General features: G+C 45.5%; 1 protein-coding gene across 1 annotated transcript; it reads left to right on the top strand.

The window, feature by feature from the left end:
- The first annotated feature begins 829 nt into the window (after positions 1 to 829).
- On the top strand, positions 830 to 24120 carry SETD7 (SET domain containing 7, histone lysine methyltransferase). The gene is made up of 8 exons (XM_055794867.1): positions 830 to 962; positions 6241 to 6370; positions 11236 to 11437; positions 13201 to 13390; positions 15047 to 15128; positions 16238 to 16355; positions 16649 to 16806; positions 17806 to 24120. The coding sequence occupies exons 1-8, from the start codon at positions 923 to 925 to the stop codon at positions 17984 to 17986; spliced, it is 1101 nt and encodes a 366-aa protein (XP_055650842.1). The 5' UTR covers positions 830 to 922; the 3' UTR covers positions 17987 to 24120.
- Positions 24121 to 24932: the final 812 nt, after the last annotated feature.

Genomic DNA, 24932 nt, shown 5'->3' with positions numbered 1-24932 from the left:
CTGGAGGTGCCAGTGGGCTGCTGCAGGGTGCCCCCAGGCCGTTGCCTCTGCAGGCCTCACAAGCCCGGTTCCCTGGGCCTCCTCACCCAGCAGAGCACACACGCCAGCCCCGACTGTCTGGGTCACCTCCAGTAGGACATGGAGATACCTCCTGCGCTCCCCTGACAGCCTGGGAGACCTAGAAACACTCCGACTTTCCTTTAAGGTGATTCCCGCGCGTTGCGGTGTCCCTGCAGCGCGCCGAGGCCTGAGGGGACAGAGTACGCCGAGGCCTGAGGGGACAGAGCACCTTCCGCGCGTCCCCTGGGCAAGAGCCCACAGATCGCACCCGCCGCTTGGCCCCCCGCAAACCCGAGGCCCAGGTCCCCCGTGTGGCGGCAGTCGGACCCCTCAACGCACGGAGCCGCAGGCGGGGGGGGGGTTGTTGTTGGGGGGGGGGGGGGGGGCGCGATGTGCCTGCCCCGCGCCGGCCCCTCACAAGGTGAGCGCCCCGGGGGCCTCGCGCCGGGCTGTTCCCGCCGCCCGCGCCGCCTCGTGCCGCGCTGGCGGGACGTTCTTCGGCGGGAAAGTAACGATCTCCGCGCGCGGCCCCCACGCGTGTGCGGGGACCCGGGCCCGCGCTCCCCGGCGCCGCTCCCGCCGCAGGTGACTTGGGTGGCTGGCGGACATCACCCCCCCCGCCGCCGCCAGCCGTTCCGCCGCGGGGCGGGTGCGTGTGCGCGCCTGTGTCTGGGGGGGGTGTCTCCACCTTGAGAGCCCCGCGCCCACCGCGCGCCTCGGCCCCGCCCTTGCCCCGCCCTGTCCGGCGGTGGGGGCGGGGGCTGTGGGGCGGCTCCTCCCTCGGGGGCGGGGAGGGGCGGGGCGGCGCGCGCGCCCCCGCCAGGGTTACAGCGGCTGCGCCCCGCCCGCCGCCGCCGCCGCCATGGACAGCGACGAGGAGACGCTGGAGGAGACCGTGGAAGGTACCGGCCCCGGGGCGGGGGCAGCCGGCCCCGGCAGGCGGCAGGGGAGGAGGCGAGGCAGTCCCGGGGGCGCCGGGCGAGGGCGGGGAGGGGGGCCGCGGGCCGCCGGCGGCGGGTCGGGAGGGGCGGCCGGGGCCGGCGGCAGCGCATGACATCAGCGGGCTTATGCAACGGCCGCGCCGCCGGGCCGCCGCCGCGCACGTGGCGGTGTGTGACCGGTGCGGGGGCTGCGGGCGCCGGTACGGGGCTGCGGCGCTGGGCTCAGGCCGGGGGCCGTCCGCCGCCGGCCCCAGCCCCCTGCTGCTCGGCGTGCCGGGCTGGGTTGCCGCCCGCCGCAGTGCCGGCCCGGCCGTGAGGCTGCGGCCCCGGAGCCTGGCGGTGACGTTTGCTCTGCTCTCGATGTGAAAAAAAAAAAATAATTAAAAAATATATCCGCGTCTTGCCGTCGCCGCTGTGCCCCCCTCTCCCCGTGCAGGCGGGGTGCTCGGCCCGCGCTTGCCGCCCGGTGCCGTCGCGGCTGTCGGGGCGGCCGCTGCCCGGCGCTGTCCCCGGGGCGGCCGCCGCCCCTCCGGGCCCGGGCAGCGCCGCCCGCCGGTGTCCTGGGCGGCCGCGTCCCCTGGCGCCGGGACACGGCTCGCGATGGAGGATGCCGTCCAGGCGGAGCTCACCCGGCTTCCCGGGAGTGGCAGCTGCACCCGGTTGCGCCCTGGCAGCGAGGGGCAGCCGCGCCCGGAGCCTGCGGGTACCTCCGGGCCGGTGGGAAGGGGGGAGAGAAAGCAACCGGGGAGGTAACCGTGGTCGTGTACGCGGGGTACGCGGGCAGCGGGGTGGGACCCCATACCGGAGCGGGAAGGCCCATCTCACAGGCGATGCACGCTCCCTTCGTGCTGTTGGGAGTGCAGAACCCAACCCTGTAAGAGTTTTAAAGCAGAGGCGCCTGCCTCTGGAAGGCACTGCACATGGAAACCTTGGCACGCTGTGCTGCAGCTCAACAGTAGGCAGTTGTCATCCTGCGAGGCACCCGGGAGCGCATGTTGGTAGCCCTCGGGGTGGGTTGGTAGCCCTCGGGCAGCCCCCGAGCAGAGCGTGCCGGCTGTACGTGGAAACACCAGCTCCCCAAAGGTTCCTCACAGGGACCACGGTCCTGCCAGACAGAGCAATCCTGGATTTTCAGCTGTTGGGATTTTCAGCATGCCAAGTCAGGAGCTGGCCTGTGACGATGCCGGTAATTCTCACCGTGCAGCGGTGCGCTGCTGGTGCCTTGTGGCAGGAGGGTTGGGCCTCAAAGCACATGTCTCCAAAGAAGACTGACGGGCACCGCAGCTTAGGCTAACAGCAGATGCAAGCTAAGTGGCTGCTGCTAGGATCTGGATTTATTGTCTAAGTATGTGGCAACAGAGCCGAAGAGAAGCTTTGTTGTGTAGAACATGGTTGTGAGGGCAGGGTGAGGTGGTTCAAATGCTGTGCCCGAATAGATGGGTCTTTTCCTCTTCCTTCCCTTCCTGCTCCTCAGATCAAGGGATTACAATTATTTTTTTTTTTTGCAAAGAGTCGGTAGTTTTGATCCTCATATCACAGGTGAAGCCTTCAGCCACATTGTGCATTTGCTTAGTGTTGCTGTCAGCTAAGGAAACAAGTTTTTAAAGCCTGTGCTGTGCAGCAGTGTGTATGAAAGCATGTGTTTTTGTGAGTGACACAGAAGCAGGATGCTGTTTGGGGGGTGAATAGGATGGCTGGGTGATTTGCAGTTACCCAGGGGAAGTTAGAAATATGACAGAAATCAGCACATCTCGGGGGTGGGGGTGGTTTATTGTCATTTCTAGAACATCTGTCTAGCATCTTTGTGGCCAGAATCTGTTATTGAGGATGCACACTGTAGTAGTAATACTGCCAGTAAAGGGCTTTTCTTTTTGGTTTGTATACATCAGTGGTTTTGCTAAGGGGCCCCCATCATACTGTGTTATGAACTAGCCCCTATCAGTGTAATTCCTTTTCTTTAAACGTTCATGGTCAGAGCTTAAGAGGAGTTATTGAGAGACCTTTAAAGAAGTAACAAAAGTGAGGTCATACAATATTTCTAAAATGTGTTTAAACATTTTGGATTTGTTTTCAGAAATGGAGGAGAGAGGTGAGAAAGGGAAGTGGAATGCTCTGCTCCCACTGAAATAAGGATTTTTTTCCATTGACTTCATTTGAAGCAGAATTAGAGCCTAAGGCCTCAGCCATATAGGAAAAGTTGCATCTATGTAATTAAACTTGAAGTTGCTTTTTTCCCCATCTGTTGACTTAGAGAGACTGAATGTCTCTTGTTTTGTTGGGGTGGGGGATTTTTTTATTTATTTTTATTTTTAAATCGGTAGGGGGAAATCTCTAGCCCATTAGAAGAATTGGATTCTTTGTACTGTGGCTGAGATTAAGACTCTGTATAGAGGCCATTGCATCAAAGCTGACCATTTAAATCTCTGGGATAGTCTGTATCCTACTGTGCAAAAGTCCTGACATGCGTGCTGTGTCTAAGCATGGCAGCTTTTGTGCTGGGCTTTGCATTCCAGCAAAATCTTGACAAAACTGAATAGTCACAGAGAACAAAGTTGCAAGTTTTGTGTTCTTTGGGGGTTTATTTATTTAAACTCAACGTATTTTATAGAAGTTTTGCTCTGATAGTGAGGGGAAAACTCGTGCTGTGTTGTTTAGGGTTTGTCAACTTACAGCAGTATACCCCTCCCACGCTGATAAAACTGAAGCCTTTAATTAAAATCATAAATGTTGACGTAGTTGTTTTTGTTCTAAAAGAGGTTTCCATGTCAGTAATTTCACTGACCTTTCTGTTACATTGACATAACTGCTAAATTTTTTTCCTTCTGCAAAAAGGGGGCTCTGACTGAATGGGAGGAAAAAAAGTTCTGTTTGGAAAGAGCAGCCTGCTGCCCTTGCTGTTTTAAAGGGTTCCTCTTTGAAGTTACTAAAAGCCTTTAGTGATGTAGCTACCCTCCCTGCCCTCCCCCTCGTTTTTCTCTCTCTTTTTACTCTGTTGCTTATCTCGGCTTAGACAGTAAGCAGTGCCTGATCGGTTTTATTAACTTTTTTAAACTCTTAACTGTTTTCAGTCTAGCTTGGACTGAGAACTTAAGAGCACAGTGATCTTCTGTGCAGTGGCTGAACTGGAAGCAAGGTGGGTCGCTACCCCCGAGAGGGACAGGTGGGCGCCCAGCTGCCCAGCTATGCTGTGGCAGTGGGGTGCAGGGTCGTCCTCCCGAACCAGCAGCAGAACAACGAAGGGAAGAATTTTCTGCCAACTTAGTGACTTGCACCGCTTGCAGAGGGTGGTTGGCAAGTGCCAGAGCAGGTGTGAGAGGAACTTTGGGGAGCACGTATGGGAAGGTTGAAGGAGGGAACCTTGGCTCTTGGATGAGCTCAGGTATCTCACCACTAGTTTCTCCTGTACACTTGCTTTCTAGGTGCCTTGTTTACTTTGAGGAACAATCAGTTAGTTCTTTTTTTCCTTCATCTATCTTTGTCGGTCTCTCGTATTTTTATTTCTATCCTTTCTTTTTTCTATCCTTTTTTGATTTCTATGAAATTTATTTTGAGATGGAGAAAAGTTTGGAAATATATCCTAACAAAGTATCCTGTGCAGTATGGCATTCTTCCATCAGTCATTCTGATATTAAAAGGCTTGGTCTTCTGCCTCATAGGAGAGGGTTTCTTAACCAGATGCTGCCCGCATCCTTACCATGCCCTGTCTGTGATGTCCCTGAGAGGCTGTGAAGCAGCCCAAGGAAAGCTTAAGGCTGATTTAAGAAGATGTGTGTATGCGTGTGCCCTCAGGGTACCCTTGTCCCTGCAGAACCCTGTGGATCTGTTGCAATTGGGGCATGAATACATGAACTTCTGAAGCCACATGGGTAGGTGGCTTTTCCCACTGCTGTCTGCACAGCTTGTTTTCTCTCCAGGTGCAGGACTTGAGGTTTGGTAACGCTGAAGTGCCTCCCATTGTCTGCATCCGGCTGTAATCACTCCCCCCCACACTGGAGTGTTTCTGCTTTTCCATATGTGTGCTGAACGTTTTTGGTTTAGGGCGAATTTGGTCAGTGAAGAGCTCATCCCAAAGCCTGTAGAAGTGGGTGCACGTGCTGTCTGTCATCTCTAATAGGCTTTGTATGCCTCACCAAGAGGCTTGGAGGATCAGAGGTCAGTGTTTATTTAGAAACGTGGAAGAACATAAATATACACTAGCTTTTATTTATTCATCACTTTTCATGCAAAATGTATACCTTATAAAATGTCACGATGGGCGCCTGTTACACCCGCGCCTGGTGTATCATTGTGCTGAAAGCAGCTCTGCTGAGCTTGAACATCTTCATTCTGCAGTCAGAGCGATGTTCTGCTAGTGCAGTGCAAAGAGCTTCAAGCTCACACAGGTAAACTAGACAGTAACAATTGCTTAAAACACTCTTGTTCCATTTTCTTTTGGCTTTAAAGAGGCAGATAGAGATGCAGTAGGGGCCTTATCATGCTTTAACTTAATCAGAGTTGGCCAGTTGTGTTCTGTAAAATACAGACCCGTGCAGATGAAGATCCGTATGTGTTGCCCCTCCGCTTTCCCCGTGTGTGACAGCTGTAATGGGAAAAACTGATACGGCTAGGAAAGGGAAGGGGATGGGGGCATGTAATGTGAACACATCAGAAAGGCACCGGAGAGCAGCATTTAAAATATGAAACAGCAAGTTGACTGACATATTACAAGGGCATAGTATTATAGATATTACATACTTTCATTTCTTTAAATACCTGTGGATAGGTGATGAGGTGGCACACCCACATTGTTGTAAGATATGTATTTATTAAAAGAAAAACCAAACCTTTTCTTATGCAGTGGATTGAAGTATAAATCTATTTTGTTCTCACCAGGAAATACGTATATTAGATAAAGAATTATTATATATTTGAAGATGTGTATTAACACAAGTTAGAATAGTGTGAACCTTGATTCTTTCAGAAACATGTCTTTTTGCTTATTCTTCTCTCTCCTGTCTCATCCCTTTTCTTTTATCCTGACCCTTTTCATTTTTTATTTTGAGCAAAGTGTGTTACACAAATACAGACTTCAGTTGTAATGAATCTCTGACCCCTGTTCCTAACAGAAATGTTTTGATGTGGATTATTGTTTTGTGCTGGGGAGCCTACTGCGTTTCAAGTGTCAGCATAGTCAGAACAGGTTTGCAATTTATATAACATTCAGTGTGTTCTTTTGTTCTTCATCTGGGTTTTGTTTCAGGGCATCTAGATGATGATGGATTGCCACATGGATTCTGTACAGTCACCTATTCATCAACAGACAGATTTGAGGGAAACTTTGTGCACGGAGAAAAGAATGGCCGCGGCAAGTTCTTCTTTTTTGATGGAAGGTAGGCCACTGACACTTCGATTTTCGTTCTGTATTCTACCTCCTGCTTGCAGTGATAGAAAACTAACCTACATTGATTGTATGCTGCTGAGTTTCTGGGTAAACTTTCTCATTAAAAACAGTAGCTGGGAGGTTTTCTTTGCTGCTGCTGTAGCCATGCCTTTGTGGGCTTGGGGGCTTTGTCTGTAGCATGATGCCTGGAGTTGTTTCCTGGTGGGAGAATGCAGCAGTGTGAGCTCTTTTAGCGCTATAAAGTTATGAACTAATTAGAGACTGTAAGAACTGGGAGGTCTCAGGGCTATTGGAAACCACGCTGACAATGACTTGGACTGCGAAGTTCAAGTCCATAACTGCAGGTGGAATTCTTTCTTTGTCTTACAGCCTTATACAGAGACCGCAGCTGGACCAGGAGTGCCCTGTGCCAGACCTCACGCGCAGATGTGGGGCCTTGATAGAGATGCTTACCCTCTGCTTGGTCTTGGAAATTGTTTAGTGGTTAAAGGACTGAGATAAATATGGGTTTGTTCCCAGCTCTGCCTAATCCTCTTCAAGTTGCCTGTGGCCTGATTTATTTTCAGAAAAGCCCCTATAATTTACCCTCCCTTCACTGGGAATTGTGACAGTGAAATTGGGCTAGTCTGTGCCTGTGTGTGTGTTTTCCTCTCAGGTCTTCGTGTCTTCGTTATGAACACATCTTCGCCCAACTGCAGCATTTCTCTCTGCAGTTGCTCAGAACTTCCTGCAAAGGAGCAGCAGATGTATAAAATGACACGATTCTTCATGGGTTTGCAGCTGTTGGTGGCACTATGAATAGCAACTGTTAAACCGACAGTCGTGCCGGGTCTGCTCTCCTCCTGCTCAGCTAACTTCTGAGCAGGAGCAGAGGTATTGTGCTGCCTCAGTGAGTCAGCTCCTTGTCTGTACTTGCCTTTGCAATTGCTTCGTATTGGGGATTGTGGGTTTTTTTCAATGAGAAAGATAATACATTTATTCAGTTATGCAGAAACTGATCAGGCCTCCAAACTTGGATGAAGAAAAATTCCCCACTGTTGTTGGTAATGGGCGTATTAAATCTTCTGTGAGTAACTGAAAATCAGTACTGCCCAGCAACTGACCTCTCTAAAATAGCGTTCTTTTTTTTTTTTTTAAGTTGGCAGACAGTGTCTCTATGGACACATGTACATAATGCTTCTGTGCTTGTTGTTGATCTCAGCAGAGCAGTTGCTGATTGTACAGTCAAAAGAAACTGACCCGCTATTTTGTTGGTAGGGCTGCTCCTCCAAGTAATCCATGGTACAGGCAGTGCTCTGTGAGAAGATTCAGATTGCTGCTGAACCTGTTCTGTACTGCTTCAGTGTTGCCAGCCCTCCTTTTACTTTTCTTTTTTCCTTTTTTTTAATATAATTTTCGTAACCCTTAAAAAAAATGGAGCAGTTGGCTACTGTATGACTTTGGGAACTAGCAGAACGAAAATATACAAAAATAGTCTGTAATGTGGTTTCAGGAAATGGAATGGTTTTATAAACTGCCCTAAGAAAGATTATTTTCATTTAACTAAAACAGCCTTAATTGAGCAGTGGCAGACCTGTCTGCACCCAGGCAGCAAAAGTAAGTCGCTCTCTGAAGCGGATGGTTCAGGTCTTACAATGTGTTGCAGGAAGAACGACCTGGTATAAAACAGGACATGATGTTTCCATTAACTGTGCCATGGGCAAGGCAGAGTGTTTACGAAGAAGAGAAACAAATCTCCAAAATTCGTCGCAGCATTTCTCCCCTTCCAGTATTGTGTGCTTCAGTGCAGTAAGTTAGCTGGTTTCAGCATTCCTGGATCTTGTTTCCCTTGCAGGCTGCTGGTAAAGGCTGACAGCTGAACCGCTGTAGGTCTTGTTTTTTGGGAGTGGTTGAGCCCTGTCAGACTGGCAGCAGCCTAAGCGTTTCCATTTTTTCAGTGTTGGGAAATAGGATTGGCTGCTTTGTTTGCCTTGGTGAAAACTTTCGCCTTTACTGGAATAGCTGCCTTCTTCCTGTTGATTATTTAAGGGAGTGGAAACCGGGAATGAAATACCAGTTGTTTTTCCTCCCCCTTCAAAAATGCAACAAAACCCAACATACTTTTTCAGAGAGAGAAGTTTCACCTCTGGCATACTCCCTTTTTTGGATCATGTAGTTGAGCTTTCATTGGTGCTAATGCTTGCTGGAGTGCACTTTACAAAACACTTTGCGCAATAATTGTGAGCATGAGAGCAGTGTTTGGCACTGAGCTGCAGCTGCCATCTTCCTTAACTAGAAACTCTTGTAAACTGACATTGCCCAAAACACAGCAGAGAACAGCATTACTTTTAAGAAAAAGTTTTCAATGTTCCCATAAGAGGGAAAGGTGGGAGATCAGGGAGTGAGGGATCAATGGGTTAGGGTCTATCGATGGGAATTAGTACCTGGAAGGATATTGCAGTACGTGTATCTACCCCTCCCCATCCCAACTCTTCTCACCAGTTTAGTGTGATATTAGGTAGTGGATATCCTAGATCCCCTGTAGGCCTGGTGGGTAATGGGAACAGAGTACATACATCTGATCAATCTTGACTTTAGTAAAACTTTACATTACCACAAACACGATAATCTGAGAAGGAAGCTGGAGAAATATAGGCTAGCTCAGGGTTTGTATTAACAAGATTTTGTTTGTGCAAGACACAGAAGCTATTTGTTCCTCGTTGTGCTGGTCGGGTCTTGGTTGCAAGTACTGTGCAGGCACCTGCTGCAGGCATCATACTTTGAGAGCTTAAAAAGAGAGAGAGAAAAGGGGGGGAGTGGGGTGGAAATAACTCAAAAACTGAAAAGTATGAAAGTTTTAGAGAACCTGACTTTTTAGGCAAGGTTGAAAGATGTGGAGTTCTTTTTTTAGGTATCTTCCTTTTGATTTCCTTAGATGATATAAGCGTTGAAAGAGATGGATCTTTTGGGCATGGTTTGGAGCTTGATACAAAGAAAGAAAACCTTGAAATTTGAGTTACAGTAAAAGAAAAGGTTGGTTTTTACAGTGCTGAAGGACTGTTGTCATTCAGCAACTTGTTAACTTTGACTAATACCATTAAAGGTAACAAGAAAGGTTTTTTGGGTCCGTTTCATTACATAAACCGGGGGTGGCTGCATCTTTTAAACAGTAATCCTATGTGCAGCCTCTGTGTGTGTTGCCAGAAATTCAAATCTGGTGATCTGTGATAAACTAGAGAAGAAAGCGGTGTCATTTATAGTCAAGTAAGTGCACAGATCTCTGGTGGTTCCCGTATCTGCTCTGCTCCTTCCCTGTACTGTGATGCCATAGCTGTCTGTGCAGCTCTGTAGTAACCTGGATCAGGAAATTCATCCGACTGGAAAGTAAAACAGCTTTCCTGCCCCTTCCTGCTCTGCATCTGGTTTGCCTTGAGGCTTTTACTGTAGTGTATTTTCCTGTGGAAACCTCAGCCAGCTTGCCAAAGTTATGTAAAAACAGAGAGTGAAGCTTTAGAAACCAGAAAGTCAATTTTAAGAAAACATTCCTTGGGCAACTCTTGAAAATCTGTTTCGTAAAGTTTTGTAAAACATGTAGAGTCACGTGCTCCCAGACACTGTTTGGGCTTATACCTTAGATGTCTGCATTGGAAGAATTATGCAGTGGAAGTATGTGTACTGCAACTGGCTGTTGGCTAAATATGCTGGGGTAAAAGCTGAACAGTTTGTAATTCCTTATGCTAGTTCTACCCTGAGTAGATCCTCTTTTACAGTTATGCTTTCATCTTTGTAGTTTCTCTCAGCAGGGAAGGCAAAGCAGATTGCAAGATACTGTGCCCCTGCTAAAGGGTTTGCGAGACAAAACTGAAGTGACATGTTTCTTTGTTCAAATCCAGGCAGCACGAGTTCTGTTTGACAGGCTGTGTTCCATTTTAATAGAAATACATGAAATACAGTGCTTTTAGCAAAGCTGGTACAGACTGCTGCTGGGTGCATCACTAGAGAACTAATACTGAACAGGTAGCAGGTTGCAGTTTCTGCCCTGTTGTGGTCCATCTGTATAGCAGTTCAGTTTCATCTCACCAGAGGGATGTCAGTAAAGATCCAAATGTAGGAGGCAGAAAATCCTAACGTGAGATGCCTGCTTGAGCAATAATTTCATCATTGACCATGAGCATCCATTCGCTGCTGTAATTTGCTATCCCGGCCTGCAAAAAAAAAAAGTTCAGCAATGTAATTTAGATGAATGATGCTGCGTCCATGCAGCGCACCCTGGCGCAAGGACGGTGTAAGTTGTTTTCTGCCTTTGGAGGTCTGTAGAGACAAGTTTCTGGTTTTCATCTTGGCTTTCCAGAGAAGTCAGGTGTACCTTCCTAGTCCTGTTCCCCCTTGTCCCCCTCAAATTTTGAATTTGGAAAAAAAAATGAAACTAGCAAACGCATCAGAGTTTTGGACGTGGGGGATAGCGATGCCTGGCAGGGGACGTAGGTGCTGGAAGTGCTGTCTCAGTGAGGGAGCCCTGGCAGCCACTGCCGAGCCATACAGCGTACCTTTCAGTCCGCCTGTGCGCAGCTCTGCCACGCGGCAGCCTGGGCCCTTGGAGAGAGACCACTGAGAAAAAGAAGAAAAGCTGCAATTGTTGCAGCGGTGTGCGTTTTGGGGAGGGCTGTAGGGTGCCTGGCCATAGCAAACCAGGTGTCAACAGTTACCTCCTCCTAGGACCTGACTCTCTTGAAGGTTTCCCCTCAGCCTCTCTGCGCTAGTAATATGTAGGATGATGAGCAGAGGAGCAGGGTTGTGCTGCGCCCTGTGTCGAGGTTCAGGTTCACCTCTTACGTGAATAGTCTTCCACTGCTGCTTTCTTTCTCTCTTCACCAGCACCCTGGAAGGGTACTATGTCGATGATGCCCTACAAGGCCAGGGAATCTACACGTATGAGGATGGAGTGGTCCTTCATGGCACGTATGTGGATGGAGAGCTGAATGGACCAGCCCAGGAGTATGACAGTGATGGGCGGCTGATATTCAAAGGGCAGTATAAAGACAACATTCGACATGGAGTTTGTTGGATTTATTACCCGGTAAGCCTGATCACCTGCTCTCTTTACTGCAGATTAACACCATTATGTATCATTCTTTTCCCTCCAGCTGAAACAAATACCCACTGTGACCCAGCTATCCAAAAGTCAGCACACAAAAATTTGAGTGGAAGATCTGTGCATTCTGATTTTGGATAATCCAACATAACAGTAAAAGCTTTTCATTGTTGAATGTTTGCCCAATAGACAGGATTCAGCAAGGCTGCGAGCTGCCTCCACTGTTTTCATCCTACAGGGAATCCAGCCCCTTCAGAGTGCATTTATGTATCTCCTGGGGAAGGCTGGGTGGGTGGTTTTGCCACTTTGTAGTGCTGACGGCAGGCAAGGAGCACGGGAGCTGTGTAAGGCGTTGCAATTTTAATTCCTATTCAGCCTTATACAGCACTCCGGAGTTGACCCTTTCAATCTCTGCCTTGTGCTGAGGAGGGGGAAACAACTGCATGTAATTAAGCTGCTGGTCAAAACCAAATCTGTTTCTGTGCTACCTATTGCCCATACTCCATTTGCAGATTCATTTCAAATGCTCACCATTGATTGTTCGTTTTATTTACTGGTTTTCACTATTGCTATTAGACACGTGTTAAAATCAGCAAATGTTTGGTGTATGCTGCCAAACAAGTAGCAGTTTTACTGTACTGTATAAAATACACACAGCTGACCCTTCAGGTCATATGTCTCCTGTTTCATCTTCCAGCTGACAAAGTGTTGCTGTACCTCTGGAAATGTGGATATTTAGAGGTTGTTTATCATTATCATCTCACCAGACTAAAGGATGCAAGGTGTTTCAAAACTACCTTTGCCATGGAAGCAATTGTATATGCATGGTTCTGTGCATGATGCTATGTGCACACATTTTTAGCCAAACTTAAGGTTCACTGTTCCTTACTATGCTGTGTTTGAAGCTCTTTCATCCTTGGAATTGAGCAAAATGGTGCCACTATGAAATAGAGTCTGTGCACAGTGATCTTGATCTAAACCAGTCTTGTTTCCACATCACACCTGCTGTTTTTGTTCCAGAGCATTATTTGAAGCTGTCCTTTTTGAAATATACACCCTAAGTTGTTAGACCTGTGCTAATCTATGCATCTCTGCAGAATTCTGCAGTTCTGTAAATAGACCTAACTGGAGTTGCAGGAAGATCACAGATGGCAAAGCCCAGGGCTAAAATGTGTATATCTGAGAGAGGAAAAGTGTTGCTGATGATGGCTTTCAGCAAACAATTGTTCTCATCAAGTGCCACCTGACACTGTGGGGTGATGCTGGGACAGAGAAACTCCAGTCGTCCAGCAAATAATTTTATTTTTTTTTGATTGACTCAAATCTTTTGATGTACCATGAATTAGCAGTAAGCAAGGCAGCATTTTAATTTTTTTTTTCTTTCCTCTTTCCTATGAAGCACAGCTTCATACTAAGAAAACACAAAATTTGTTCATGGATTGTTGACGTAAAAATGTTGCCAGTTGAAATGCTGTATTTGTGTCACATGTAAGGAAAGACCTTGGGTATTGCTGATTTGGAACAATGTAAAAAACTCTTTTCATTTCTTTTATCGGTTTTATCCTGGCTGGAATGACTTCACCCAGCTTCCTCATGTGTCTGTTTCCCACTCATTTTCACGATCTTGCATCTGAACTTACTGTAGCTTAGACTGCTGCTTTAAAAAGTTGGGGAGAACCTTTTTCATGTAATGAAGATAGTAGAATATAGTAAATGCTCTGCCTTTTCTTTCTTGCTCATGCTTTCAGGATGGAGGCAGCCTTGTGGGAGAGGTGAATGAAGAAGGGGAAATGACTGGAGAGAAAATAGCCTATGTGTACCCTGATGGAAAGACTGCATATTCTGGAAGGTTCATAGATGGAGAAATGATAGAAGCAAAATTGGCGACTCTGACATCTGTAGAGGATGGGAAACCTCAGTTTGAAGTAGTACCAGGCAGTAAGTTCAGCTAAAACAGAAACTTGTATTCTTGCTACCAGCACTTCACTGCAAACAGCTTGGCTTCCAGAATGTTCCTCGTTAGAGACTCTAAAAGTCTGGCTGGGATGAGATAAGAAGTCTATTAGTGAGAAGCCCTTTTTCTAAATTGTAGTTGGACAGAAAGGCACGTGGAGTGATCCCTTTCCTCTGGGAACAAACGGGAAGTGACCCGTGTGGTGATGCTGCTGAACTGCATTTCATAACCCTTCTCTTGCACGCTCACGGGCTCTGTCCGGCTCCTCGTGCACACCGTTACCATCTCTGCCAGCAGCAAAACCTGCTTAACTGTATTAATGCTGGCACAGTTACAGGCTGTGTTTTGTTAGTAAAATAACTCAAAGAGGAGAGGGAGGCTGTGGTTTGGTTGTAGCTCTGTCCGTTGCATTTGTGCAAGTGAATGTTAGCACCATGAATATTCTGGCATCTGTGTTACAGGGCTGAAGGGACACGGGGATTGCGATTAGTGAGCTAGATTTGGTTGTTGTGTAGTGGTGTGACTCACCAGCACCCTCCAGTCTATCAAGTCCTGCTGGTAGGAAGTGGCTATGAAATGGTTGGGGTCAGAGTGGTGCCTTCAAGCTGTGTAGCCAGTACTCCTTCTCCAGGGCAGTGGTGGCTTGGGCCTATAGTTCTGGAGTGACCTTGTCGCTCTGAGGTGTGTGCGATGTTTTGGAGGTGAGTGGGTTAAGCCGTGGATAGGGCCCCGAGTAATAAACAGGGACTATGCTAACACATGCACTGTTTTGCCAGCAAAGATTGTTTCACTGGATATGAAATAAGAACGTAAAACTCAGTGAAAAGGTGTTGAGAAGCAAATGCATGTGAGTTTTGATTTTTCAAAACTCTCAGTTGCAGTAGCAAATCAAAATTTAAACGTTATCTTCTGAGAGGGGACAGTTGTGCTTTATAAATAGAATTTAGTTACATTCTGGAGGAAGCTGCCTTCAGCTAGGACAGATCTTGGACACCAGGGGCGATGGCCTTTCATCGAACTTCGTAATATTCTGCCTTGGGTTTTTTTCCCCCATCTTATTTCCACCTGCATCTTAACCTAACTCCCAGATAGTGCTCTGGAAGTTGATTGGAGAAGAATGTAAGGATATAATTAGAGCTGTACTACTGAGTTGCTTATTAATGGCAGGAAACAAATGACCATGGCAAGTGTACTTTGTGATTACTGAACATTACCTTCTGGCTGAAGTCTCTTCAGGATTTGGACTAGAAAACATTTTATATTTGAAATATTTTTTGTAATTAATGTGTTATTGAATATATCCTTTTAAATTTTGCTTTACTTTTTAATTTTGAGACTCTGGAAGGATCAGTTTTGAAAGGCTGTCCAGTCCTTTGAAAGTTAGTAGGTTGAAGAACATATGTATCACCCTTTTGTGGTAATACTGCTGCTCCAGTATGTTGAGGGGAAAAAATAATCAAGAAACAGTGTCTCACTGAAGACCTCTTACAGGTGCAGTTCTGTTCAATACCCTTTTTTGGAAGCATAACATTTATTTCTTGCAGTCATTAAAATTTAATTTATGCATGTCTTGATTAAGGGTTGTGTGCTTTCAGTACTGCCAGTTAGTTTATCTCCTTTGTTGATTTCTGTTTCTTTAGGCCCAGTATACAGTTTTGACAAATCTACTTCATCCTGCATTTCTACAAATGCACTTCTTCCTGATCCTTACGAGTCAGAGAGGTAGGCTTTTTTTTCTCCCCTCTTGCAATATTGTCCGTATTTCTTTGCTGTTACATTTTTAGGGCCTAGTTGCAAACCTTTTCTCATGTAAAATTAAAAAAAAAGAGACACATAAGGGTTTGAAATGGAACCTATTGCTGCACATCAGTCAGTGATTGACTTGAATTTCTTTCCAATTCACACAATAAAATTGCACTCACAGATAGAACACAGCTATACTTTTCAAGAGATTAAACTGGGATAATTTCATAGCATTTCAAAGACATGTTCAGTCACGTCCTGGACTCCAGTAATAGTTCACATCTATGACATTCTGAGCAAAAAAGTACGCTATTCCCTATTTTCTATATGTGTAAGTAGGTTCAGGTTGCAGTGTGGTGTATTCGGGGTGTCTTGCTGGATGGCATGCATTGTATGAAGTTTTCTCCCCTCCCTACAAATGCAGCAAAGTGGCAGGAGTAAATCATTAATGCGACAACCCTGTAATCTCAAAACACATTCCTCAGCAATTGTCTCATTGTAGTCAGTCAGTGGTAATCTCTTCCATGGCTATTCCACAATTACACTTTTTATCTAGGCTAAGAAGCTAAACTGTCTTATCTCTGTAGATACTTCGATTATATTATTATATTCGATTATATCCTTTTCTGATACTCTGAAATAACTGACTAGTAAAATGCTGGCGTTAATTTGCGTCAAGTGCTTGAGGATCTAAGCTTCACCTTGAAAACTTTTGCTCATCTGTGCATGTACACACCAGCAACCTCAGTGTAGTGGGGGCCTCTGGGATTCTGGTATGTTATTGAGGGTGTTCCTGAGTTGAAGCCGCCATTGAGGAGTAATGATAGATTGGCACTTAAAAAAAGTAAATAATTTCAAACTAATAGGTAAAGTCAGCCCCCACTGCCCACAAAATCTCCATTTTACCAAAATTAAGAGAATGTATGGAAGAGGGGAAGAAGGAGTTGCATTTGGAGGTTTTGAATCATCATTATTATTATTAGTTTTATTATTATATTGAAGTATTAGTCTTCCTGCCAGTAGTGTTGTGATAATACTTCTTGAAAACTGTAGCCAATGACTAATTCCATGTGGTTTTCCCCTTGTAGGGTGTATGTTGACGTCTCTCTCATTTCCAGTGCTGGAGAAGGATTATTTTCAAAAATAGCAGCAGAAGCCAGTACGGTTATGTCCTTTTACAATGGAGTGCGAATTACACACCAGGAGGTAAAGGAGAGAAAAAAGTCAGTCTGAATTTTCATTGCTCCTTCTGAAATCAACATCTTTTATAGTAGGATTTTATGCAGCACCCTTTCCACCCTTAACACTTAATGTGATGGAGTTTAATCGAAAGAAAGTGCATGTTCACCTATGTATACATACATATAAAAAAAGCAGTGGTGTTTTGTTTCTTTTTTAATGGCTTACAGAGAAAGCTTTAGATGCGTATATTTGAATGTTTGCTGGCAAAGTTGAACCCTACACACACACACACACTGGATTTTTGCCTTGCAAACTAGGTAGACAGCAGAGACTGGGCCCTGAATGGAAATACAATATCCCTGGATGACGAAACAGTCATAGACGTGCCAGAGCCCTACAACCACGCTGCCAAGTACTGTGCCTCGCTGGGGCATAAGGCCAACCATTCTTTCACTCCTAACTGCATCTATGACCCGTAAGTAGAGTCCCATGTTTGGGAGTGGGAGCTGCAGCTGGGCAGTCCGGGTTCACAGGGTGTTCCTGGGCAGCTGGATGAGGAGCAGCCGGTGGGGCTGGGAGTGACAGGTCCAGGCACTGAAGGAATTCCCGCTCACCTGGGCCCAGTTGGAAAGTGGCTGGCATTGTGGGTGTTTGATGTCTCTTGGGCCTTCACACCATGGAGTGTCTTGAAGTCTGCAACTGTTGTTAATTTTATTGTGAACTTTGGGAGCTGCCTCTTGATTCTAAAGTCCATAAGCACAGCTCTAAATCCGAGCTTGACTAGGACTGCACTCTGTTTGCTGAACTACAGATGCTTGATCAGCACCATCACATGTGCTGGCATTTCTGACACTCAAAAAATAAGCATTCTGCTGCCCTGCAGTTTGTGCAGAGCACTAGGAAACTTTTAATGTTTACATAAGCTTAAGGGTATAAATATTTTCATACCAATGTATAAGTAAACACCTGTGGAGATGTGTATGTAGACAATAGTTTTCCTTCATTAAATAAGCCAGTTCCCTTTACTGTGAGGCCCTGGGAGAAGAAGCACAAAGTACGTTATTATTGTTCGGTAGATAGTGTGTAATGAGGAAATGAAGATGATCAATTTTCCATGCTCTCCAGTCTCTCATAATCTATACTGTCTTCCTGTCATGCAGATGTTTACCTCTGCGAGCCCAAGGCATGTGGCAGTGATTAACTTTGTTTTATTTACGTATTACAGACAAGCAATATTGCAGGACTGGTGAAAAATTTCCAATAACAGAGCTACACAAAGCTGCTTTAATATACCAATATTTTGGCCCTTATTATTTAAGTCTTTATAAGGTTGACTCAAAGCAATCAACTTATCTGACACCAGGTTATGTGATACTACTCTGAACTGTGAGCGACTTCTGAAACTGTAGAAGGGGCTGACAGAGTCTGTGGGTTGACAACTAAGCTTAGCAAAGGTGTTTCACTCTTTGTCTAGGTTTGTTCATCCTCGTTTTGGGCCTATCAAGTGTATCCGTACCATCAGGGCTGTGGAGAAGGATGAAGAATTAACAGTGGCTTATGGATATGATCACAACCCAGTTGGGCAAAATGGGCCAGAAGCACCGGAGTGGTACCAGCTGGAACTGAAAGCTTTCCAGGCTGCCCAGCAAAAGTGAAATGGGAGTTCCTTCTCTGTTCAGCAAACTGAAATAGAAACTTGGATCTATGCACTACCTTTATACTGAAAACTGGACAACCAGGGATTGTTCATGCTGTTGCATCATAACTTTGCATTCTGTGTTAAGAGATAAGTTTCTTGCATACTAACTAGGTTTGACTGTGTTACTCATAGCAGATTTAAAATTAGCTAGCGTTGCACCAGTCTTATCTGGAGAAATTATTTAATATTCTATACGAGATGTGATATTCTTTAGTAGCTTCTGCTTTTGCACCATATGCAAAGATGCCAAAAGACTAGACAGAAAACTAAAATGGGTATATCGTTCACTTTTAGTCGGCAGACTTAGTGTCGTTCTCTATCTGCCTAGGCATTATTGTGCAACTGCATTTTGCATATATGCCACTTGTGATGATAACAGTAATATTTTGATATTCTCTAATAGTAGCATAATTTTGCCTTTTTAAACCTTTGATCTGAATCTTGCAATAGAGCAGTTTATTTATTAGCATATAGGAGGCTGGGTTTTAACTCCCCTTTCCTCTTGTCTGAACGTTGTTCTTTCTACAAATCCTCTTTTGCAGGAGAAAATCCTTTCTAACTAGTGGAAAGGCTTGTGTGTGTATGTGAGAGTGCTGTGTGTTGGTCTCTGTGGCTCTCTAAATAGTATAGCAACATGTCCAAACCTAATATTTATCTAGCCTTTATGGCTGGCTTATTTTATTTAATTTATGATTATGACACGCAAATGAAGCTGTTCTTTGCATGAAGATTTTCTGAAAGGAGAAACAGATTTGCTTTTTGAAGGACTTTCAGAAGTACATGTCCTGGAAGGCAAGCACATTACTTGCATTAGTGTCTGCGAGTTGGTTTGCGTTTTTCACCAGTTAAAGTGGCCAGTTCTCGAGGCAAAAATTCTAGCAATGAGATGCTTGCATCTCGCCTGAATTCTCATAAAGGAGGTGTATGTATCTGAGGGCAGGCTGTAGTACTTGGTTAAGGAGAGCTGTATCTTTTGTACATGTTCAGTTGACAAAGAATATAGCCTTGTAGCCATCTTCTAGTAGTACTGGTTTAAGACACAGTAAATTAATATAGTATGAGATATCAAAATAAGGTGTTTTTTTTAAAAAAAAAAGATACTAAAAGATTGTTTTTGAAAGACAAACAATGAATGTAAAAACATCACTCACCGCTCATATTTAGAAACAGCCGTCAATCCATAGCTGCTTTGCAGCCAACAGTGGGGGCTTGTGAATATTCATCTTCAGGGCTGTGTTCTGGGGTTTTTCAGGGGTAGGAAAATTGTGCATTTTTTTCAGGTACTGTACTGGTCTTGCCTAATGCTGTGTAAGAGAGAAATAATGTGTCATCTCTGTCTGGATACTGGAGCCCTTCTGGGACTCTGATGCTCTCTTTTGGGTTTAGCAGCTTAGGAAAAACTCAAATGCATTTGCAACACTTTCTTGAAATGTTTGTAGTTTTAAAAGTTTGTATATATGTAACATAAACAATTTGGAAATCAGACCTACCTTTCTATTGCAACACGTTGGTTGGTTGCTCGAATGGTGTCTGGCTGTCTGGGGAGCTAGACATGGAGAATGTGTTGCGTTGGTACCTGCAAGTGGAAGGATGAGGTTGCTGGTTTGTGCAGTCTGAAAATCCTTGCTTTGGTACCTGGACAAAGTTAGGAATTATTAATAAGAACCTCTCCGATTTGGGGCTTTGTTTAGTCCTTGTGACTGAGAACAGACCTTTTCCAGCACCTCACCATTTAAGCTTGCACAAAAGCTACTCTGTGCATGTGCTGGAGAGGGGGGCGAGTAGGCTCAGGGCTTTTTGATATTCTTCCAGCAATGATCTGAATGTGAGCTTTGACACCACTCATCTCCTTGCGCTGGAGACTCAGGCCACAGATCCGCTTCTCATCTAGGGCAGGTGGCTGGCAGAGGTGACAGCTCAGGGACTCAGCTGAGTGTGCAGAAACAGAACCAAGCCTCACAGGTGAGTGAGAGTTGTCAAAGGCCGATTGGCAGCACAGCTTCAGCACATGAATCTCGGAAAGAAATGTGCATGTCTTGATCTTTTCCTACCTGCCCACGGGTCATTATTTTACAACATTGCTGTTTCAGCCATTTGCAGAAAAGCGTGCCTCTCTGGTAGGAAGCTGTTGGGTGCATCTTGTGGGTTATTCTGCCAGGATCGTGAAGTTTACAAAGTTGAGGCTTGTGTTTAAGTGCAGGGAAGAGGAGAGGGAAGATACATGACTGAACCCTGCTGTGAATGGATGGGAATTCCTTCCACAGTCTTGACAACCTGCTTTGGACTGCTGGCCTCTTTGTGCCCACTAGAGAATTGTGCTTAAAATGTTCTGATCTCTAGAGCTCCTTTGGCTTCATTCCTGATCAGTCTCCAGTTCCTCTATCTCCTCTTAGTGTTGAGTTGCTTACGTTTTAATAGATTTTACAGTCTTCATATTGCCTGATTCTTGAGATAAATTCAAGATAGGTGCTCTTTGTGCATCAGGTTTGAAGGCTGCATCCTAGAATAGGGAAATTGTAGGGGATAAAAAGGCACTGAGGTATCCTCTGTGTGTTCTCAAAAGCTGTTATTTTGGCAACAGTCAAGAAGCTTCTCTTGCTCTTGTGTATGCTTGTAAGCCTGGTAGTATGCCACAACTGTGACTATTGTCTCTGTTAGCTCTACTTGTCCTTTTTCTCTCTGCTCTGTTAAAATCTACTGGTCGTCCTAGCAATCCCTTCTTCAGTGACCAACCTTCTATAAAACTTGTGATTATAAAGCTGCTTTGGCTTGATTCAGGACCAAGCCTTTCAATTTTTTGTTTGCTTTTACTTTGTGGTCTGGTAGAGTGGAGACGGTCGGGATGTTTTTTACCACTGGGTAGTGAAAGGGCTCAGGCCGCAGTGTGTCCTTCAGAGGTGTCTGAGAGGTGTGCGTTGGCAACCACAGATTCAACCACAGGTTAGTTGCAGAACTCCAAACAATGCCTTAACTTGGTCAGCGTATTGCAACTCAGCTTCTGGGGCTCACTAGGTAGCGAGACCGGCTTAGCAGAACAATTTATCAGGAGTAACACGAGACCCACACCAAAACACGGTTTGAATTTGGAGCAGAGGAAGCAGCCATTTTGCAGAGCTCTCCGTTTGAGCCTGTTGAACGCAGCTGTCTGTTGGTGAATATGCAATAAGGAAGGAAGCTCCACTTCTCAGGAGTCTGGCCAAAGACCTGTCCTGTTGGCACAGAAACTGGAAGAAGAGCTGATGCCTATCAGCTGAGCCTGGGTGAGCAGCTGGCTTTCGGAATACCTGTTGTGGCTAAAGAATGGCATAAGAGAACCTGGAACCGCTGCTTTTTTCAGGTATGGATCAGTTCCCAATGTCTGCCTTTGGTCTGCAGTGCTGCACGTGGCTCCTCTGTGATGGGAGGCTCGTTACCTGAGCTCCTTTGTGAGAAGGAGCCTCTTATCAGCCTGTATTAAAGGCTGCTGATTGTTTCTATCTCTCTCTCTCTGTTTTTTTAATATCGTAAATGGATCTTCCTGCTACGGCAGCACTGTGTTTTGTCACCAAGAATACAGAAGCTTAATTTTCTGGAGAAGCGGTTAATCTTGGAGACAAGAGCATGAGAAGTTACAGCTGAGAGCTACCTGCTGCTGGGTCACTCCTGGATAAGAGGGAAAAGGGCTTAGGCCTAGGGGAGGTGTCTCAAGTTGAGTCTCATGCTATAATTTTACATTTTGGAATCTACTAAAATACCTGGTTTTCCTTCACAAATCTGAAAAGGCTTTTTTTCTTTTTTTTTTTTGTTAGTGATTAAAAAAACCATTAACCTACATAAAATATATGTAAGTCTTAACTGTTGAAAAAATCAAAGGAAGTCCATGGATATGGCTTTTCAGTGATCAGAGTGAGAGCTGTGATAGTTTTCTGACTTCTTCCATAGCTGCAACAACACCCGCTAGGATGGTGCATGGTTTTGCCCAGATGCAGCTCCTGGGTGACTCATGCGGGCTTCAAGACCTTTGGGAGGCCGATGGCTCAACCTTGCCAGGCTGCATGGTCTGGAGGCGACTCGGTGGCCTTCTCCTTAGTTCACCCTTTTCGGGTGCAGAGCTTTCAGTGTTGCACACAGTTGGCAGTGGCTGGAGTTTCTTTCCTGGGGCTGTTGAATTACGATGCTGGTGTGGAAGCAAGAGTGCCATCAGGGATTTCTCACCCTCTTGCCAGGCACTGGAGGAGCAGAGTAGCCAACGCATCCCCTCTGGTATGAGAAACTGAGAAGTGGTAGAAATTGCCACTTCTGTTTCCTTCCCAGTTGACTGCCCTTGTCCTTCAGTCAAAACCGGTGCTCACCCCTTCAGTTGCGCTAGGAAGTGTACGGTGTCACTTCTGTCCCAGAGACCTCTGTGATTTCTATCCTTTCACTCGATTTGATAGTCTTTTTGGAAAATGCTGCCGATGCAATGAGGTAAACGAGTTGTACAGAGCTGGTTATCTGCTGCTTTGTTTTCCTCTGGCACAGCAGAATTGCTGGAGCTATGGGTGCCTGAGGACTTCGCCTCGAAGCACTTTAAAAAACAAACAAACAAAAAAACCCCACACACAAACAACAAAAAAACCAAACCACAAACCAATTGCTTTGAAAACAATGTTGCTGAAGTGTCTCCTTATGTGCTGAGGTGCTGCATTAGATGCCTCTTCCTCACTTACACCCCACGGTTGCATGCTGAGAGCATTTGCGCGAGGAACGCAGGCGTGGGAGCAGTTTACCTGTGGGTGTAAGTGGGCTTCATGCTCACCTGCGCCCAGGGAAGAACTTGTTCCTTTTGCTTTGTGTATTGGAAACACGAGAAGTAGTATTTTTGGACAGAGCATTTCTAAGCAGTCTTATAAGGGAATTCATTTATTTATTTATTTATTCTTAAAAGGAAAAAAAAAAAAAAAAGGTGCAAGATTGAGTGCATGTTTACTTGCCCCAGATCAAAGGTTTTGAACACTAAGGTCACTATCTGTTGAATGGACCCTCCTCTTGGCGCTCTTCTGTCTTCAGGCAATTGAAGCTCCTGCCCTCTTTCTCTATCAGTTTTACTGTAACTACTGGTTTGGTTTTTTTTTTTTTCCTTCCCCGAGAGAAGTATATATACAAAAAATCTAAGCAATTAAACGTTCAAGCCATAAAAACATGAGTGTGGGAAGACCCACTTCACAAGTTTTAACATAATTTGTATGTAAAATGATGTTTGTATGAAATATTTTCACGGTAGAATGAATATTCAAAAAAAAAAAAATCCGGTAAGATCTAAACCAAATTTAAAAGGATGTCTTTTTGTAAGGTGCAAGTGTAATTGATTACCAGTAAGTAGATTATTTTTTTTTTAAAGGGGAGATGTAACAAATGATCTTTACAATTACAAATGGTCGTTTCTGCTATTTGGGGAAGTATTTATGCAGCATTACACATGGCTGTCATAAATAATTGCAATAGCAAGGCCAGTCACATCTTCAGGACATACCTCTCAGCTTGTCCCTTCATGATACTGTACAAATGGACCCATCCCTCCTTTCTGCAGATTTCCTCCTAGGAGACTTTTTCCTACTGTAACTGTACTGAGTATAACTCTTGAGCTAAGATCCAGACTAAAATTGTGTATTACTTAACAGTTTCTGCTGGGCCTTCTGCTATTTTAATACTCTTTAGCCCATAATTACTGGGTGTCTCTGTTCTGAAGAACTAAGTGCTAAAGAATAATCCTTGGGGTAAGCTTATACATGTGTTAACAGTTAACCCCGGAGTATTTAACTTGTATACAGTACTTGATAGGTGTTTTATGACATTTGTACTCGAACTATGAGCCTTACTGAACATCTGTAGGTTTATTCATGACTTTTAAAAAATGGATAACTCTAAGAAAGATGTTTACATGAATGATGATTGCCCTTCCTTTGATGTTATGAATGAGGTTTTTATAGTGTGTTTGGGTGTATGTGCAAGGAAGTAAGAAAAATGTTTCTGGGGAAAAATAGACTTGACAAACATTTGTAATAAGTGAATTTTAAAGATTGCTTTAATTGCGCTATGAAGGCAATGCAGATATTAAAATATTCAACAGAACTGTCATCTCTCCTTGTTATTTATCCTGGGTTTGGGGCATCTGTGGGTCTCTCCCCCTTGCTTGTGTGCTGTGCAGTTGCTTTGCAGCCACGGTTATCCTGATGCACAGAGGCAGGATTTGGCGCACAGGTAACACACTTCTAGGCCACATCATATTAACAGCAAACGAACAGCAGAACACTCCTGACACCACTGCTTTGTTGTTCTTCTGGTACCTCTGCTGCTTTTGTTACTCCCTTCTCTCTTCACAGTGCACGTAACGCTGGCTTTATTGTGTTGTGGTATGGAAGGACGTCTTGCTTGCGTATGCCAGAATGGCTTTAAGCACTTGTACTTTAAAATGTGAATGTGCCCTGGTGTATTTTTCCCTTGCTGAGGCAGCAGGACGGTGCGGCAGCTAGCAGCAGTAGTGCCTTCCAGGCAGGTAACCTACTGCTCTGCCTCCTGCTTTGCTGGGCTGCCTTGCCCTGGCGGCCGCTGCCATCGGGGTGACGCTCGGCGAGGCCGTGAGCGCTGCGCTCGGGTGGGGAAAAGACTTGTTCGGCCTCGACATCGGCAGTTGAACATTCACCATCCTAAAACTGGAAGGGTGAGTGCTTGCTATGGGCTTACACTGTCCCCAAACCCAGCAGCGTGGGAGGTGATGCAGTGGGCTGGTTTCACCCAGCCCGGCTGTGTTCCAGGGTTCCAGCCCAGGCCAGCCATCTTTTGCTCGCAACACGGAGGTGGCGTGGGTTTACCTAAAGAAATGATAGCTGACCTATTCATTGATTCCTTAAAAAAAGGGTCGGCATGCTTCAGTGCGGTGCTTG

The sequence above is a fragment of the Falco peregrinus genome, chromosome 2 (assembly GCF_023634155.1).
Source record: "Falco peregrinus isolate bFalPer1 chromosome 2, bFalPer1.pri, whole genome shotgun sequence".
Taxonomy (NCBI): domain Eukaryota; kingdom Metazoa; phylum Chordata; class Aves; order Falconiformes; family Falconidae; genus Falco; species Falco peregrinus.
The sequence above is the reverse complement of the archived record's forward strand: the minus strand, read 5'-3'. Positions and strand labels throughout refer to the sequence as shown.

What these genes read in the sequence shown, in the direction of transcription:
- SETD7 (XM_055794867.1), top strand. Translation starts at nt 923, where the DNA reads ATGGACAGCGACGAGGAGACGCTGGAGGAGACCGTGGAAG. An exon ending in GCTGGAGGAGACCGTGGAAG is followed by an intron (nt 963 to 6,240) that starts GTACCGGCCCCG and finishes GTTTTGTTTCAG; the next exon opens with GGCATCTAGATGATGATGGA. An exon ending in TTTGTTGGATTTATTACCCG is followed by an intron (nt 11,438 to 13,200) that starts GTAAGCCTGATC and finishes TCATGCTTTCAG; the next exon opens with GATGGAGGCAGCCTTGTGGG.